At 45.7% G+C, this 15,134-nt stretch overlaps 1 protein-coding gene across 3 annotated transcripts in view; it reads right to left on the reverse strand.

The window, feature by feature from the left end:
• The window catches only part of MAPKAP1 (MAPK associated protein 1), an 81,476-nt gene that overhangs the window by 6,823 nt on the left and 59,519 nt on the right, over nucleotides 1-15,134 (reverse strand). Inside the window, exons 8-10 of one of the 3 annotated variants that reach the window (XM_086858513.1) lie at nucleotides 14,260-14,367; nucleotides 9,471-9,611; nucleotides 4,913-5,050 (exon numbers count right to left, since the gene is read on the reverse strand). In XM_086858513.1, coding sequence (XP_086714639.1) covers nucleotides 4,913-5,050; nucleotides 9,471-9,611; nucleotides 14,260-14,367 — 387 coding nt within the window. The remainder of the gene's footprint in view (nucleotides 1-4,912; nucleotides 5,051-9,470; nucleotides 9,612-14,259; nucleotides 14,368-15,134) is intronic. The other 2 variants (XM_086858514.1, XM_086858515.1) reach the window with 2 other exon arrangements.

Here is a 15,134-nt window from a genome sequence, read left to right on the forward strand (position 1 = left end):
CATTGTCTGCCGGAGAGGCGAGCCTTGTAAATGTCACATCCACTCAGGCCCGAGGAGAGACGAATCAAAATGCAGCGAGGAGTTTTAATTGGATAGTGTAATTAAACTAAAAACCCCAGCAGAATAGCTTTGACAGGATAGATGAAGACCCCTTTTAATAGGGCTACAAAACAGATTTGTTAAAAGGATGAGGCAATGCGCGCTCCTGATTGCGCTCAGGAGAACTTTTACGGAGAGGCTGCTGGAGGGGGCCAAGTTAATCAGCACAGCCCAGCCCTGCAGCAGCTCCAGCCCGGACTGCTTCCTGCCAGGCCTTCTCTGGTATCCTCTGGTATCCCCCTCTCAGCATCCTGTGGGTGCTGCCCTGGCCTGGCACGGCCTGAGCCCTGCAGGGCACGTGGAGCTGCTGGCAGAGCCATGGCCACCTGTGCTCCCCCTGCCTGCACCCCGGCACCTGTGCCACCTGTGCTCCCCCTGCCTGCACCCCAGCACCTGTGCCACCTGTGCCACCTGTGCCAGCCCTGCCTGCACAGCCACGGTCACCTGTGCCACCTGTGCTCCCCCTGCCTGCACCCCAGCACCTGTGCCACCTGTGCTCCCCCTGCCTGCACCCCAGCACCTGTGCCACCTGTGCCACCTGTGCCACCTGTGCCAGCCCTGCCTGCACAGCCACGGTCACCTGTGCCACCTGTGCCACCCCCACCTGCACCCCGGCCATGCGTGGGCTCTGCCCTTCTGCTCTTCACCTGGATGTGTCTTTTGCTCTAAGCCTGAAGTTTGGGAACATTTTCTCTGCTGAACCTGTTTTGTGGTCAGAACCTGTGATTAGTCTCCTATTGAGTAGGAATTTTACTGTGTTACTTCTTGCTCTGCTGTGGGAGCAGAGATAGCAGGAAGCAGCACACGATATTTTGTGCAGCATTTGCAGAGCACATGCTGCCTCTGCTCTGGCCCCACTGCAGGCTCCAAGCAAACCTGCAACAGCTCTGCAAGAGCAGGAACCCAATGCCTTCCCAACACTTCCTAGATATTTTCAGCCCTTCCACAGCCCAACAACTAATGCATTAAATTAGTATTACCCAATGTGCATAATCGTGAGGAACTGGACACTGAATTAAAACATCAAATACCTTTAGCTTTAAATGAAAACTACATAAAGGGGGTTCAGGCATGGCTCTGGCTATCACTTGCAGCCAGGGTGAATACTGCTGGAAAAGCTATTTTCGTGCAGATGTGGAATTCAATGGGAAAGACTGACTCGTGTAGCAACATCAATCAAAACGTCGGCTCGGCTGGCAGCTCTCGACAGTAAGGCAGGTTCAAAGGTCACAGGATAAAGAAAAAGCCAAGCTCTGGTTCAGCTCTAATATCTCCTCGCTGGAAGTCTCACCGAGGTACCTGCCCCCCTTCTGTACTCGCAGCTTTCATTAATCTTCTTGCCATCTTTTTTAACTAGTCATGCAGAACCGCTCGATAGCGAGACATATAATGGGGAGGCCCTGTGCCTATTACCAGGTTAACACTCTGTTAAGCCCCAGTGCAACAATGGAATCAGAATTTAAAGGAAATCTTCAGCTGCAGGGTGCAAAGCGGGCAATTAAATTACAAACTGAAGTTACCCATGTACTCCATGACCTATGGCACACCCTTGTTTAGACTTACCTTCATACCCTGAGTATTTTGACAAAGAAACTGAGATGTCTCTGCTTTATGAAAGCAAAAAAAAAGGCAGATAAAGGATCACAGAGAATGTTGCTTCAGTATGTCAAGGAAATTATCAAATAAATCCAATTTCTGCAGCTCGTGTGAAGCACAGATGCCTGGGAGCACCCTGGGCGGGTGCCCTGCCCATCAGATGTGGTGGCACAGTGGGGCTGCCCTGGGCTCTGCTCCCTCCCCAGCTCAGCCCATCCTGGCAGCCCTGGATATCCAGCTTGGACAGAGCACTGCACATGGGCAGGGGCAGCGACACTCAAGTTTCTCCCCTGTCCAAGTAATGTAAGAGACATTACCAGAATCAGATTTCCTTTAAATTACACTATTGCAAAGGGATATAATTGTATTAAACATATTATGTTGCTTCCTTAAGACTTTATATTATGTACACTTAATTGAGATACAAAGCTCTTTTCAGCTATAAAAATGACAACTACTTTATTAAGGCTTAAATCTTATTTCTCCATGATAGGATGCTTCCTTTCAGGACTCAAAACATTCAGAATCTCTCGTGATAATCAGGCCGAACCTGATTTAAAGAAGACGTTCGTGCCCGGTGTTGTCAGGTTCTAATGGCATCGGAACAGGCAAGCAAGGCCATTAACTCTCCCCTCAGTCTAAATCCATGGAGTCTGATTTAATTTACAAATAAAACTTCGAATTCTGACCCAGGGCTACTACAAGGGCAAACAAAAATCATCAGTCCCTGCCTACAGTTCCCCCACTAATGGCAAATGAGATGCCAGAGCTTTCTGTTTTCATTTTCTGCCCTCACTGAAGGCAGCTCTGAGTTCTGTGAACTCGCAGCACAGGAAAACTCAGTCTGTCCAGAACGGCTCCGAGCTGTCCATCAACATTCCCAGCACATCAGCTCTGCAGCTGCTGAGTCCTTCCACACACACAGGTGCCACTAAAGCCTCTCTGCATTACCCAGTCCAGAGGGAAGCACAGAACATGTGCAGGGGACTCTCCTCTGCTCCCTTATGCTGGAAACAGCACTCAGGCTCCGTTCCCAACACCTCTTGCCCTTGTACTAAAAAGTAGGGTCACCTTTGGGGGCTGCTCCAAACCCTTCACCTCTTCAGAATCACAAGAGCCCAGCAGAGCACAGCTCAGCTGGGTTCTAGCCCAGTGAGGTGCCTGGGGAGGGAAGGAGCCCCAAACCCAACGGGACAAGCACCAGCACTTCTGAAAGAGGAGATGGAGCATGTTTGTGTTACAAGAGATAAAAACATGAAAACAAAATATATTGCAGAACTCAAAGACCTTATCTGTACTCAGCCTCTCTTTGCAATAATTCATTCAAGAAAGATCCAGGAATAATTTTTGATGTAAACTCTGCTACAAACATACATCACCGTGCTGATAAAAATCACAGACAAAACTTGTGAAATACAGTGAGTTTCATTCCTTTATGCTACTAAAATAACTTTTTTCCATTTAAAATTCAAGAGATACTGATCTGCTGTTCAGTTCCCCCAAAATGCATCATTCTGAGATGTCACACTAAAAGTCTTTTCTCCTGGCCTAAAATAATGACTTTTGGAACATCTTTAGTGAGTTGGGAAAAGGTCAGCAGTTTCAGAAGGAAGTATTTTCTCCTTTTTGAACTGTGCTGAACCATGATTTAGTAGGAGAAGTTTAAGATTTTACACAAAAATGAGCAAATAAGCCCCTCAGTACTGTTATGGTTGCCTTGGTTGCAACCTGTCAGTGTCCTCTCCAAAGCCACTGTGATTCTTCACTCAGTGCTCCCCATATGCAGGTACTGCCCTCCTACACCTAGGCTCCACTTGGGGGTTGAAATTCCTGGGTTGCCAGGATTTGTGTACAAACATAATTCCCCACAGCAGCAGATGCTGCCTCTGGGGCTGGAGAGCCCCATCCTGGCAGGACAGGGTCCCAGGGGTCCAGGGATTGTGCCCTGGTGTGTTGAGAGCAGTGGAAACCTCAGGTTTCAGTTCAACTCTTCAAATACAGCCTTATTTTGTGGGCAAGAATACAAATACAGCCTTGTTTTATCCCCTCAAATGTTTGCATTTGCAGAGAAATGTGGATACAGAGCAGAGGTGTGACAAAGTGCCCTGTGCACTGTACACAAAATCCTCACGTGTTTCACACTACCAGGTCATTGGGAAAACTTCTCCTTGGGATTGTGCCTATCCAAGAACCATGAAATCTTGATGGAGAGACAGAAAAGGAAGACAATGACTAAACTAAGAACATGTAGTAGGAAGGGGTAATGAAGGAGAGAAGGATATAGTTCAATAATTGCTGATAAAATCTGTGGCAGCCATAAATTTACTCTTCCAAGAGAATTCAACAGATCATTACCTCTGTAAATATGTATCACATAATTCTCCCTCTCTGTCACCTTGCAGATAAGTATTTAATACCAGCATCTCACTACCCTGCAGAGGCACAAGTGCAATAAAATCCATCTGAGCTTTTGAACTGCAGTCACTTTTTGATAGTAGACAGTTCCATTTTGGCCCCACTGGGAGCCATTGCCCAATTCTCTCAGGGCCCATCCTGTGCTTTTTAAAACAAATTTTCCAGATAGAGACTCTCATTACTCTACTGACACAACAAGCAGAAGCCCTCGCTTTTGAAGTTGCACTCTACAGAGCCAGCTCTGACCTCTGAGTGATGACTGAGCTGGGATGTCCAGCCTGTCCCCAGACCTGGCTGTCCCTGCTGTCCTGGCCTGGTCACCACCAACAGAATGCCCAGACTGGCACCTTCAATCCAGTGACCCTGCAGCCAGGGCTGGGGCAAATTCAGACTGAGCTGACACTTACTCTATGTCTGAGATCTTCAGTTGCACCAAAGACATTAAAAACCAGTCTGGAAGTTTAAAAGCGCCAAAAATTTGCAATTATGTTGCAACATGGATTTTGCTGGCTGTGCTGCAGGGCTGGAGACAGCTGGGCAGAGCCAGTGTCCCTTCGGTGTGATAGTGGGCAAGAAACACTGAGTGATGCCATTAGCTGAGAGCAGCATCAAAGGACACTCGTAAAATGTGTGTCTGTTTATGCTGTGCTCTCTATAACAGAATTGACTCAGATTAAAAACATCCTGTAATGAATAAAATACACCTATAGAAAGAAAAGGACATGGTAGCAATAATTCTTTGGACATTGAGCACATCCAGGGAGGCAGAGAAGAGAGAACATAAATAAAAAGGACTACTCACTTGGGCTTTTTTCTTCCGCAAGGTCACAGGCACAGAGGAGTTCAGAATCGATTGAAATGGGTTTCTGCTTAATCCAAAACTTAGTGCTGGCCTTCTGATTAGTAACAGGGTCTATCTCTACCTTGTCTCCAGAAATACCTGAGATGAGAAAGAATAGAGAGCCACAACAGTGATCTGTTTAACCGATTTCATATCAGCCGTTTGACACACTTTATAAATCTTAAATGGGCTGAAGGTATATTGCCCTTCTGGGCTTTCTGAAAGCACAGGGGCTTTTGAAACCAGAAGCAAATGGTTATCAAACTGCATTGATAATCTGCATTTTATTCTCTTGCATAAGCATACCAAAAGAAAGAAGTATCACAGAAAAAATCCTTCCAGACGCATACAGAGCTCTTTTGGAAGCAGTAGCTACAGGAGCTGGAGATTTATAGGAGATGTTGCTGGTTCTGCAGTCACCACTGCTGCGTGGAACAGAGTCTGTCACCACCCGCCCCACTCCGTCTGCTCTGCAGCAGACACAGAATCACAGAATAACAGAACCAGAGGTTCAGAACGTGCTGAGCTGGGAGGGACCCACGAGGACCCTCGAGTCCAGCTGCTGGCCCTGCACTGACACCCCAACAGTCCCAGCCTGTGCTTCAGTGTTGTCCAAACACCTCTTGAACCCAAGCAGGGTTGATGCTGTGATCACTTTCCAGGGAAGCCTGTTCCAGAGCCCAGCCCTGCTCTGGGTGAAAATCCTTTTCCTGCAATCCAACCTAAATGTGCCCTGACCCAGCTGCAGCTCTTTCCTTCAGTCCTGTCACTGTCACCAGAGCAGAGACCCGATCCTGCCCCGCTGCTTCCCTCGTGGGGATGCCAGAGCCAGGTCTGACCTCAGTCTCCTCCAGACAAAGCACCCTCGCCTGCTCCTCATGAGACCTCCAGACCCTTCCCCACCCTCATGGCCTCTTTTGGATGCCCTCTAATGGCTCAATGTCTTTTTTACATTGTGGTGCCCAAAACTGCACACAGTATTCAAGGTGAGGCCACACCAGTGCAGAGGGCGAGGAGGATCCTGCTGGAACCAGCTCAGGAACTGAACAAACTTCCCAAACAGCTTTTTACATCTAGGTGTGCAGAGCCTTAAAAACAGAGATGTGTCTTCAGTCATGAGTTACAGGGTGAAGCTCATGAGACATGAGAAAAAAGGAAGCAATATAGGAAAAAGGTATTTATATATCATTTAGCTCTTGCATCTCTGGAAAAAAAGCAGAAAACTTTCTCCCTCCTGAGGGTTCTGACAAGAAAGGAGCCTGGGTGGGGGGATCTGGCTGCAGCCCCTGACCTGAGACCTGAGGCCAGCCTTGACCACCCTGTGGATTGTGGAACACCCCACTAACCCAACAATGCGCTCTAGCATTAAACACACCTCACATCAGAGAGATCACATTGCAATTAAGCATTGTATCAAGAGTCCAATTAACACCCAGGCTTCTGGAACTCACTAATTTGAGTAGGCTGAGGCTGTATCTGGAGCCCATTTTGGTTTGTGATTTAATTTTGGACAGATTATGTAAAGTCGGTGTTGGTATTTCACTGTAATGGTTCATTATTCCGAATGGTATTTGCTGTAGTTTAAGGAAAATATGGAAGTTGATGATACAAAGCCGCATTTTCTCACTGAAAAAAAGTCAGGGGAAGTTCTAAAAATAAAGGTGCAAATTTTTCATGTGTGAGGGCTGTTCCCCATCCCTTCCTCTAAGAGCATCACCCCTATAAATATCCTCAAAAAAATTTCACTGTTTGGTCCTGCAACTTCAGAATTCACAGTCAGTCGATATTGTTAATGCACCTTGTTAATTTGATAGGATTTGTCAGGTAACTCCACTGGAAAATTATATAAAACTGTTCCAGATGAACAGATGATAGTGACATGAATTAAAGTGATAGAACAATAGTGGAATATAAACCAGAAATGACACCCAAAGTGGCTGTTGATTTATTGCCATCCTGAGTTTGGTTCTGGGCTTCCATGTATATTAGTGCTACAAATCTGGGTCCATTTAGCAGCGAGATGCTCATACATACATCACCAGCTCCTGCTCCAAGCCAAGGTCACTCCCCATTGCATCAATCTTCTCAGCAGAGGCTACTTCACCGTTTTGTAACCATCTCAGATGAAACAGACTTCCTCCTCTTTCATCTTTTTTTTATCATGTAAAATACACTTTAACTTCTATTATTTTTATCTGCAAATTGTTGCTGTATACTTCATCCATTATTTCTGTATCTCGACATCACTGGCTCAAGCTCACCCACATCCAGAGAGCACATTGACAAAGAATGTTGTCTTTTTTGTGTTATTGTTCTCACAATCTGGATGTGTTGAAACCTGAAATCAAAATACAATTGTGTCTGTGGCTTCTGCAGTCTCTGTCTCGCAGCACGAATCACTCACACTCAAAACCCAAGTAAAAATGCTCCTTCTACTGTTTATTAAATTCATTCATTTTGTCAAAAGGAATACCACCAATGTATGGGTCCAGTAACAGTGTTCTGTTGTTGCTCCCTTTGTTGGGGTCTGCAGTTGCCCCCTCCCCCTTTTTGCCAGCAGTCGTTTTCCCAGTCAATATGCTCCTGTTAGTTCTGCTAATGTAATACACAAGTAAATGTGTCTTGTTCTCCACAACATGATAGAGCCTTTGTAAAACTGCTGAGAGTGCTGCTGTGTGTGCACTACCCTGTGATATGGGCTGAAACACAAAGCCCAGACCTTAAACTGCCACCTCAAATGCAATAAGCCCATCACTCAGAGGGCTGGGCACTCCTCCCATGGCCATCCACACATCACCTTTTACTACAGAGCTGTGCACAATGCACAGAACATCAAATTTATTCCCATGTTTTTCATAAACCTTGTCTCAAATTCAGGCCTCAAAACAACTAAAACATTTCAAAAAAGTGCAATCCACTCCTGCACAGCCACTGGCACCATTGATCTGCCATCAAAGAGCAAAGGAATGGCAGAGGATTTCTCAGGGTCCTCGAGGAACACTTGCTCTGCTATGGCAAAAAAAGGCTGCAAAGGAAAGTGTTTGCAACTGGCCATCATCAAACTGCTGGAGAACAGCTCCCAGACCAGGCACTGTGGCTGAAGACAAAAAATTAGTGCCTGTTTTTTCCATTTCAGGGAGGAAGAAGCAGTCTGTCACAGGTAACATGTAGCACTCATCAGCCCAAACCCAAATAGCCCCTCCCTCAGTCCTTGTTTTACCAATCTTGCTCTTTTAATCTCTTTTAAAAATTCAGGAGAAACCCCAGAAACTTACTCAGACTTTATAGAAATATTTTGATTTTCTAAATTTGCCCAAGGTTTGAACACCCTCCTGGGGTTTTCTTTGATTTTTAAAAAATAATTAGATTACAAAACCCCATTGTCAATGCACTGCCATCAAAATCCTGCAAGTTCACAGATTGTTATAAAAGGGAAATTTTATGGTCCTTACAGCACTGGGCAGGGTCAGCTCCTCCACTGCTGCACAAGTTAAGCCATTTGTTTCATTTAACAGCTCTTCTCCCTTAACCATTTATCTTTAGTGATCTGTCATGACCTTTTCAAGCTCTCATTTCTGACACTTCCCAGATACAGTGAGTCAAACTTCACTGGAAGCAAACTATCACACCCTGAGTTTGCTCGAATGCAGCAAACATGCCCAGCACTGCCCTGCTCCAGCACCAGCTGATAAATCCTGCCTTAACTAGACAGCTCCAAATAAACCAAAAAAGCCTCTTCAGTGAGAATTTTACAGACATGTCCTCTTATATGTGCTTCAGGATGGAAGAATGAGGAGACTGTAGTGACAATAATACAGGAGTTGGGATAAATTAACAATTCTGAATTCCACGGAATAAATGTATTTTGTAAACATTATGGCACATAATACCTTACTGCTGAATCATTTCTTTATGGCAGTATTTTCAGGAATGTCATAGGTCACCTACCAATGCATCATTAATCAAATTTTCACAATTTAAACACAAAGATAAAAAGCCATTCAATCATTATAAAACAGTAATGGGGCTTTTATAATTCAGGATTCTGTCAGCCCTTGGCCTTCGGGTTTTCAAAAGCATTCAGTGAGCCAATAAGGACAATATAAAACCTTTGGAGAATGCTCGTTTATTTTGTTCCACCTCAAATTTCCACTAGGTCGTTAAAAATCTTTCAGTCTCAGAAAAGGAAAAACCCAATAACTCCCAATTTTGCAAAGCCTCATTTAAAAATAACAAAACAGTTGGCAAGGAGCTTTCCATTAGGAAGCCTAGACTGAAAAAAAAGAGACGAGGTCATTAAATAATGGCCTTCGTTCAGAGGCAACATGTGCAACTGATTGGGGATAATAAAAATACCGAAGTATTTTCAACTGAAAGCAATATTTTTAACTGCTGAAATGCCAGCAACACTTTCAAATGCTCCCTGAGAAAATGGCCCAAGGTGATAATGACTGCTGGAGAGTGGCCTGAGATGTGCAGGGACAGCCACAGGGCTGGGCTGTGGCGCGGGTCGCTTTACCTAGCTGCACGTCCGTGGTGAACCGCAGCCGGTGGATCATGCTGACTTTGAAGGACTTGTAGTGGTGGCTGCTGAGCATGTCCTGCACTGTGGCAATATCGATCTGGGGATCCTCCTCTGAGACCTCTTCTCCTCTTGAACCTGCAAGACAAGCCACAGTCCTGAAGGGGAGGTTTGGCACGCCACGGGGAGCTGGCTGGGGGAGCACCAAACGCTCGGGGAGGAGGAAATGCCACCCTCCAGCCCAGGGCAGCACCGAGGCGCTGGTGGCAGTCGGTGGTGGCTGCAGGAAGAGCAGCACGCCGTGCCAGCACGGTCCTGGCAGCACGGGCAGTCCCTGACCACGGTGCCCCAGGGGAGGAGCAGGGACACCCTGCGGCCACCACCGCCTGCCACCCAGCACGGAGCCCAGGCACGGGCCAGAGGTGCCCACAAGTCCAGCCAGAGGTGGGCCCAGAGGTGTCCGTCCCCAGAGGTGCCACCCTTGGTGCCAACACTAGCACAGATCTCCCATGTGCTGGCAGCACCTCGGGCTGGTGTGAAGCTGCACTTTATTTACTGATTAGTATTCTTATTACCACTGCAGGTACTGCCTTTATAAAAGGCAACAACTCATTAAGCCAAATGCCAATTACTGAAAAAATATAACGCACTTTAAAGATTTTTTACATTTTATGATGTTGGATTAACACCAATTTCAACATTACTATAATGCGATATATAATTGCAGAGAGTAATTTTGATGCCAGCTGCTAATAAAGCACTACGGCTCGAAATGATCATTCAGATGCTGGTAGATAAAGTGGCATAAATATGTTTGAAAACTGATTTAGCTCCTTACAGGAGATCCTGAGGAATGACACGTTTTGTTTAATATCCTGGCTAATGTAGTCCTAAAAGCTGAACCAATTGCCAGTTCAGAGAACTAAATTTGCTGCAGGAGATTAATGAAAACTTTATATTTTGCTGAAATTTTAATAATGGGAAGATGAGATGATGGAGTTTTAGTACAGATTTTAAAGCTCCAGCAAAGCAGGTACCAGCCTGTCAGATTTTTCAGTATTAATTTTGCTTGAGATTTGTACTGTTGGAGTGGCCTCAACACTACACCACTGTGAGCATCTGCTGTTAAATGAGTCCAAAAGCACATGGAGAGCATAAAGTAGGAGATTCCCAGGTCAGAGACTTTCTCCACAGCTTTCCCAGTGCTGCCCTCCTCACACACCATGGACCCTCCTTTGGGGAATTGGGACATCGAAGGGTTAAGCTACAAATTGGGCTGTGCCATTCGACTTGAAAGGATTCCAAAAATCAAATTAAACAGTCTCCATGTGAATTTATGCAGAGCCATCTTAACACTGCAACCACTCCATGCTCCAGAGTGACAAGATAAATTGTAATGGCTCCTTCTGAGACATTACAATGCATTTTGTCACAGACCCCTGTGTTAATGTCTCTATACTATGGATTATCATAATGTATCATGTCAAACCCTCATGCTGCACTACTCCAAAGATACACTGAGATATGTCAAACTTTTTGGTGCACTTAAAAGCATCTTGAGAGGCTGTGGTGTGGCCATGCGTGGCAGTGAAGCAGGAGGGCAGTGGCGCTGCTGCCCGGCTGCCAAGGGCGGGACCCTCCTCCAGGCTGGAAGGCAGCAGGGTGTCCCCACAGCCCTGTCCCCAGCTGTGTGGTCACCATGGCACCCTGTGCTGGGACAGGAGCTGGGACAGGGCAGAAATGACCCCCCCGACCCCGGGCTGCCCACAAAGCCCCCAGGCCAGGCCTGTGAAACACAGTGGGGTCGGTCGCTTGTGCCACCTCCTTACTGAAAACTCTGATTTTCAACTGAGACCAGCAGCGATGGAACAGCACCAGCTCCATGAGCTGGAAGCAAGGCAGAAGCTAAACCAGAGCTTCCTTCTCTGGGGGCTCAGCTAAACCAGGAGCCTCCTGCAACAGGGACCCCTGCCAGCCCTGCAGCACAGATAAAAATGACACATTAGGAACATCACAGCACTGAAATGTCACATGCAGCCTACTCAAGAGCAAGTGAACCTGTATTTCCTCGATAAAACAACAAAACACAAAGTTAACTGCACTGCAAAAATGTCCCTTATTACTTTAATGTACTAGAATATTGCTTAATGAAAGTTCTTAATTGCAATACAATTAATTACATACACAGAGTCCCCAATTACATTTTCCAATAAGACATTGGCTTTGCTATAGGTCTAAAGGCACTAAACCAATTTTAATATATTAAGACCAATTTCCCTTGAATACTAATTACTATCTAATGATAAAATGAGAAAGAGGAACTTTCCAGAAGTAAGATGGCAAGAATAAAACTAAATTAGCCATGAACGGCTTCCTACCACACATAAAGGCATTTCGCATTACAAAGTGCAGCTTTCAATTTAAAGATAAATCTTTGTGCAAGTTAAAAGTTCTGCACACTGAAAGCAGTTTATTAGCTTGAATGCTATTAGTAAATGCTGGATGGAAAGAGGATTTCTCCATACATATTTCTTAATAATGGAAAGTTTTTGTTTCATTTAATACCCTGAAATATAAACTTTCTCTTTGCCCAAAGGAATGTGGCTGCTCTTCTCCCAGCAGATGCTTGGCATCATCCATATATATATTTATAAATGACTATGAGACTATGAAGAGCACATTTACAAGTAATAGCTGCTACAACAGAGTTTTTTCTGACTGCCATATAGAAGCTAAAAGTATTTCAAATCAAGACAGAATGCACAAAGTGAATATTTCAGTTTGCTGATAGGATCGTCAAGCCATTATTTTATTAATAGTGCAAAACTGTCAATATTTTTTAGTCTAATGTCATGCCGAAAGATAGCTCCTAAGCACCCCAAAATCCATTTTCTGACAGTGCAGGGAGCAGCCAGGTTCTGCACAAGGCAGGGACTGTGACTGATCTCACACGCTGCCCTTGAGCCCTCTGGGCAGGGGCGTGCAGGGTGCCCCTGCCATGGGACTCCCCCCAGCAGGGCTCCAGGTCCTGCTCCTAGCTGGGCACATCACTGCTGAACGAGGACAGGAACTCCCCCAGCTCAGGGAACAAGGGCAGGAATTCTCCCAGCTCAGGGAATTTGGGCCTGGCAGCCCCAAGGATCCATCCCACACCTCTTCAGTGCCCAGGGGAGGAGCAGGGCTCACTTTGGTGTCCCCTGGCCTGGGAAGGAAGGGGAGCAGTGCAGCACAAGGACTTCAGGAGAAGGGAGAAGAGTCCCCTCAGCACTGTGACCGACACTGATTTTGAGCCAAGGCTCCTGAGGTTCTCCTGGAGCAGAGCAGACTGACTGCCTCCTGCTACACTAACTACAAACTTCCAACAGATTTACTCTTTAAGTAATGGGGCAATCTGAACCCCAGTCACTCAAGAGAGCAAAGACCTGCAGGAGATATAGCCACAGGCCACGGCCTGGATTCCTCCACAAATGATGAAAATACATTAAAAATGCAGTATCTACAGTATTCTTTTAATTACAGAGCCTGGGTTTAAAAAAATGTTACTTTAAATCAGAAGCAAAACCCATGCAAGTATGACTAGTGTGCATCATTTCATAGATTAAAAATCAATACAAAAATAATAGGTGGGATGCAGACGTCGGGGAATTCTGGCGTGTGGAAGAGCACAACTTGATTAGTGAGTTCAGAATTGCTCCATTTCCTCAGCACAGCCCCCCTGCTCCCTCTTGCCAGGGTCTCTCCTACAGTTTCTCAGAACCATTTTATGAAGACATGAACCAGGAGCACCAGGAGTATTTTGGGAGCAAGTCCCACCTTATGTAGACAGTAGCCAAAGCTGTGAGTGTTAATCCCAGCCCAGCAGCACCAGGGGCTCGTCCTGCTGCTCACTGTTGCAATCTGGGCTGTTTTGGGCTGTTCTGGGGATGCTCTGCTGCCATTCTGGGGTAAGATACAGCTGCTGTGGCCAAAAAGCACCAGTTGAAAGGTTTAACCTTTGCACAGAAAGAACAAACTCTTCTACTACTTGAAGCAGGCTCTGACTATGGCTGTGTGCAGTTCTTGGCTGAGGGCAGGACTGTGATGGTTTTACTCATTAGTACAATCAACATTTTTACACAAAATGGAATGAAAGAACACCAAAACTGAGAGCGTGGCTCTTGTAAAGAATGAAGGATGGACCAAAATGCCATAGGGAACAAACACAAGTCAATGTTAAATGTCTTTTTTTGAAGTTTCACATTGTTTCATGTAAAGAAATAAATCAGTAAATAAATATTAGGATCATTAAAACAGTAATAGAATAAAAATAATTGAGCAGAGGTGGAGAGAAGATTATTTGTCTGGTACTTCAAAAATCATCAAACTGCTCTAGTTATTTCTGCATGGCTAGTTTCTTTAAATTGTATTAGAAAACCCCAGTGCCTCTGTCAGCCACACTGACACAGCACAACACCCTGCAGACCAACCCCTCGACTCACTGAGCAATGTTTGCAACACAGACAGGTTCATATTTCGTGTTTTTCAGGGTTGGCCATAACTTCACAGAGCAGAGTTTAACAGCAAAAGATTAATCATGAAGTGATAAACAGGATGCAGACTATTTACTAAAGGTATGAGATCCATCATTTCCCTCTGGAATATTGTTTTGGCACCACGGAGAAGTGCCTCGGGACACAGAGTCTCGTCAAAACGTACTTGCCCAGACAGTACAGCTTGTGTTCCAAAATACATAACTTATGTGAGTTTAAGCAGTTTACAAGAGCAAAAGTGAAAAGGGGAAACATACTGTTCTCCCGGACAAGGCAGAATTCCAAAGTGCTCTGGCTCTCCAAGGTACAGTCTAAATCTACTGGGACATTAGGTTCACTCTGCTTCTCCAGCCGATACTGAGGACCTGAAACATAAAGTAACTTGTAAAATCATCTGTTTTCTAATACAGTGATGGCTTAGCACGTTCAACTAACACGAGGTTACGCAGCCCAGGAGCACAGCAGGTGGGGTGGATTCTCAGAGCCCTTGGCAAAAGGAAGGGCCCTGGCAGAGGCCGGAGGATGGTGGAAGGAAACAACACATTCCCATTGCCTGCAGCTGTCCCCTGACCTGACAAGACCCTGTGCAATGCTCCCACCTTGTTCCTACACCAGGTGAGCCTGCAGCAAACCCCTGCCCATGCTGCAGGGCAGGAGCACAGCCTGGTGTGGGAAACACCCGCCTGACCTCGCTGGACACCCGGGGATGTTCTGGGCACCTTCCCCCAGTGAAGAAGCCCCTGGTGTTTGCTCCCTGATATCCATCCCTCCTGCCTGCACAGAGCACTGGGAAATATGTGGGAAGGAAATCAGTCCTTCCTTATGAACTGCACCACGCAGAGGGACAAATGCTGCTGCTTTGACTGAATTATTTTCACATTTTAACAGTAGATCTTGAAGGTTCAGGTGCCAACTTCTTTCTTTCCCAACCAAATCTCCAAAGTAAGGACTTAAAAAGCTGTTTTACAACTACAGAAAAAGTATCCAAAAATTGTTTTTACAAAAACTAGGACATTTAAAAAAGAATATTTTAGCTGAATGGCTCCTTAAACTACATGTGTTAGCTGGAACAAAACCAGGACACTCTGAATTCCAGGTGAAGCCCCAAGTGCTCCAAGTTCCAGGTGGGACC

The sequence above is a fragment of the Cyanistes caeruleus genome, chromosome 20, assembly GCF_971803275.1.
Source record: "Cyanistes caeruleus chromosome 20, bCyaCae1.hap1.1, whole genome shotgun sequence".
Classification (NCBI taxonomy): Eukaryota; Metazoa; Chordata; class Aves; order Passeriformes; family Paridae; genus Cyanistes; species Cyanistes caeruleus.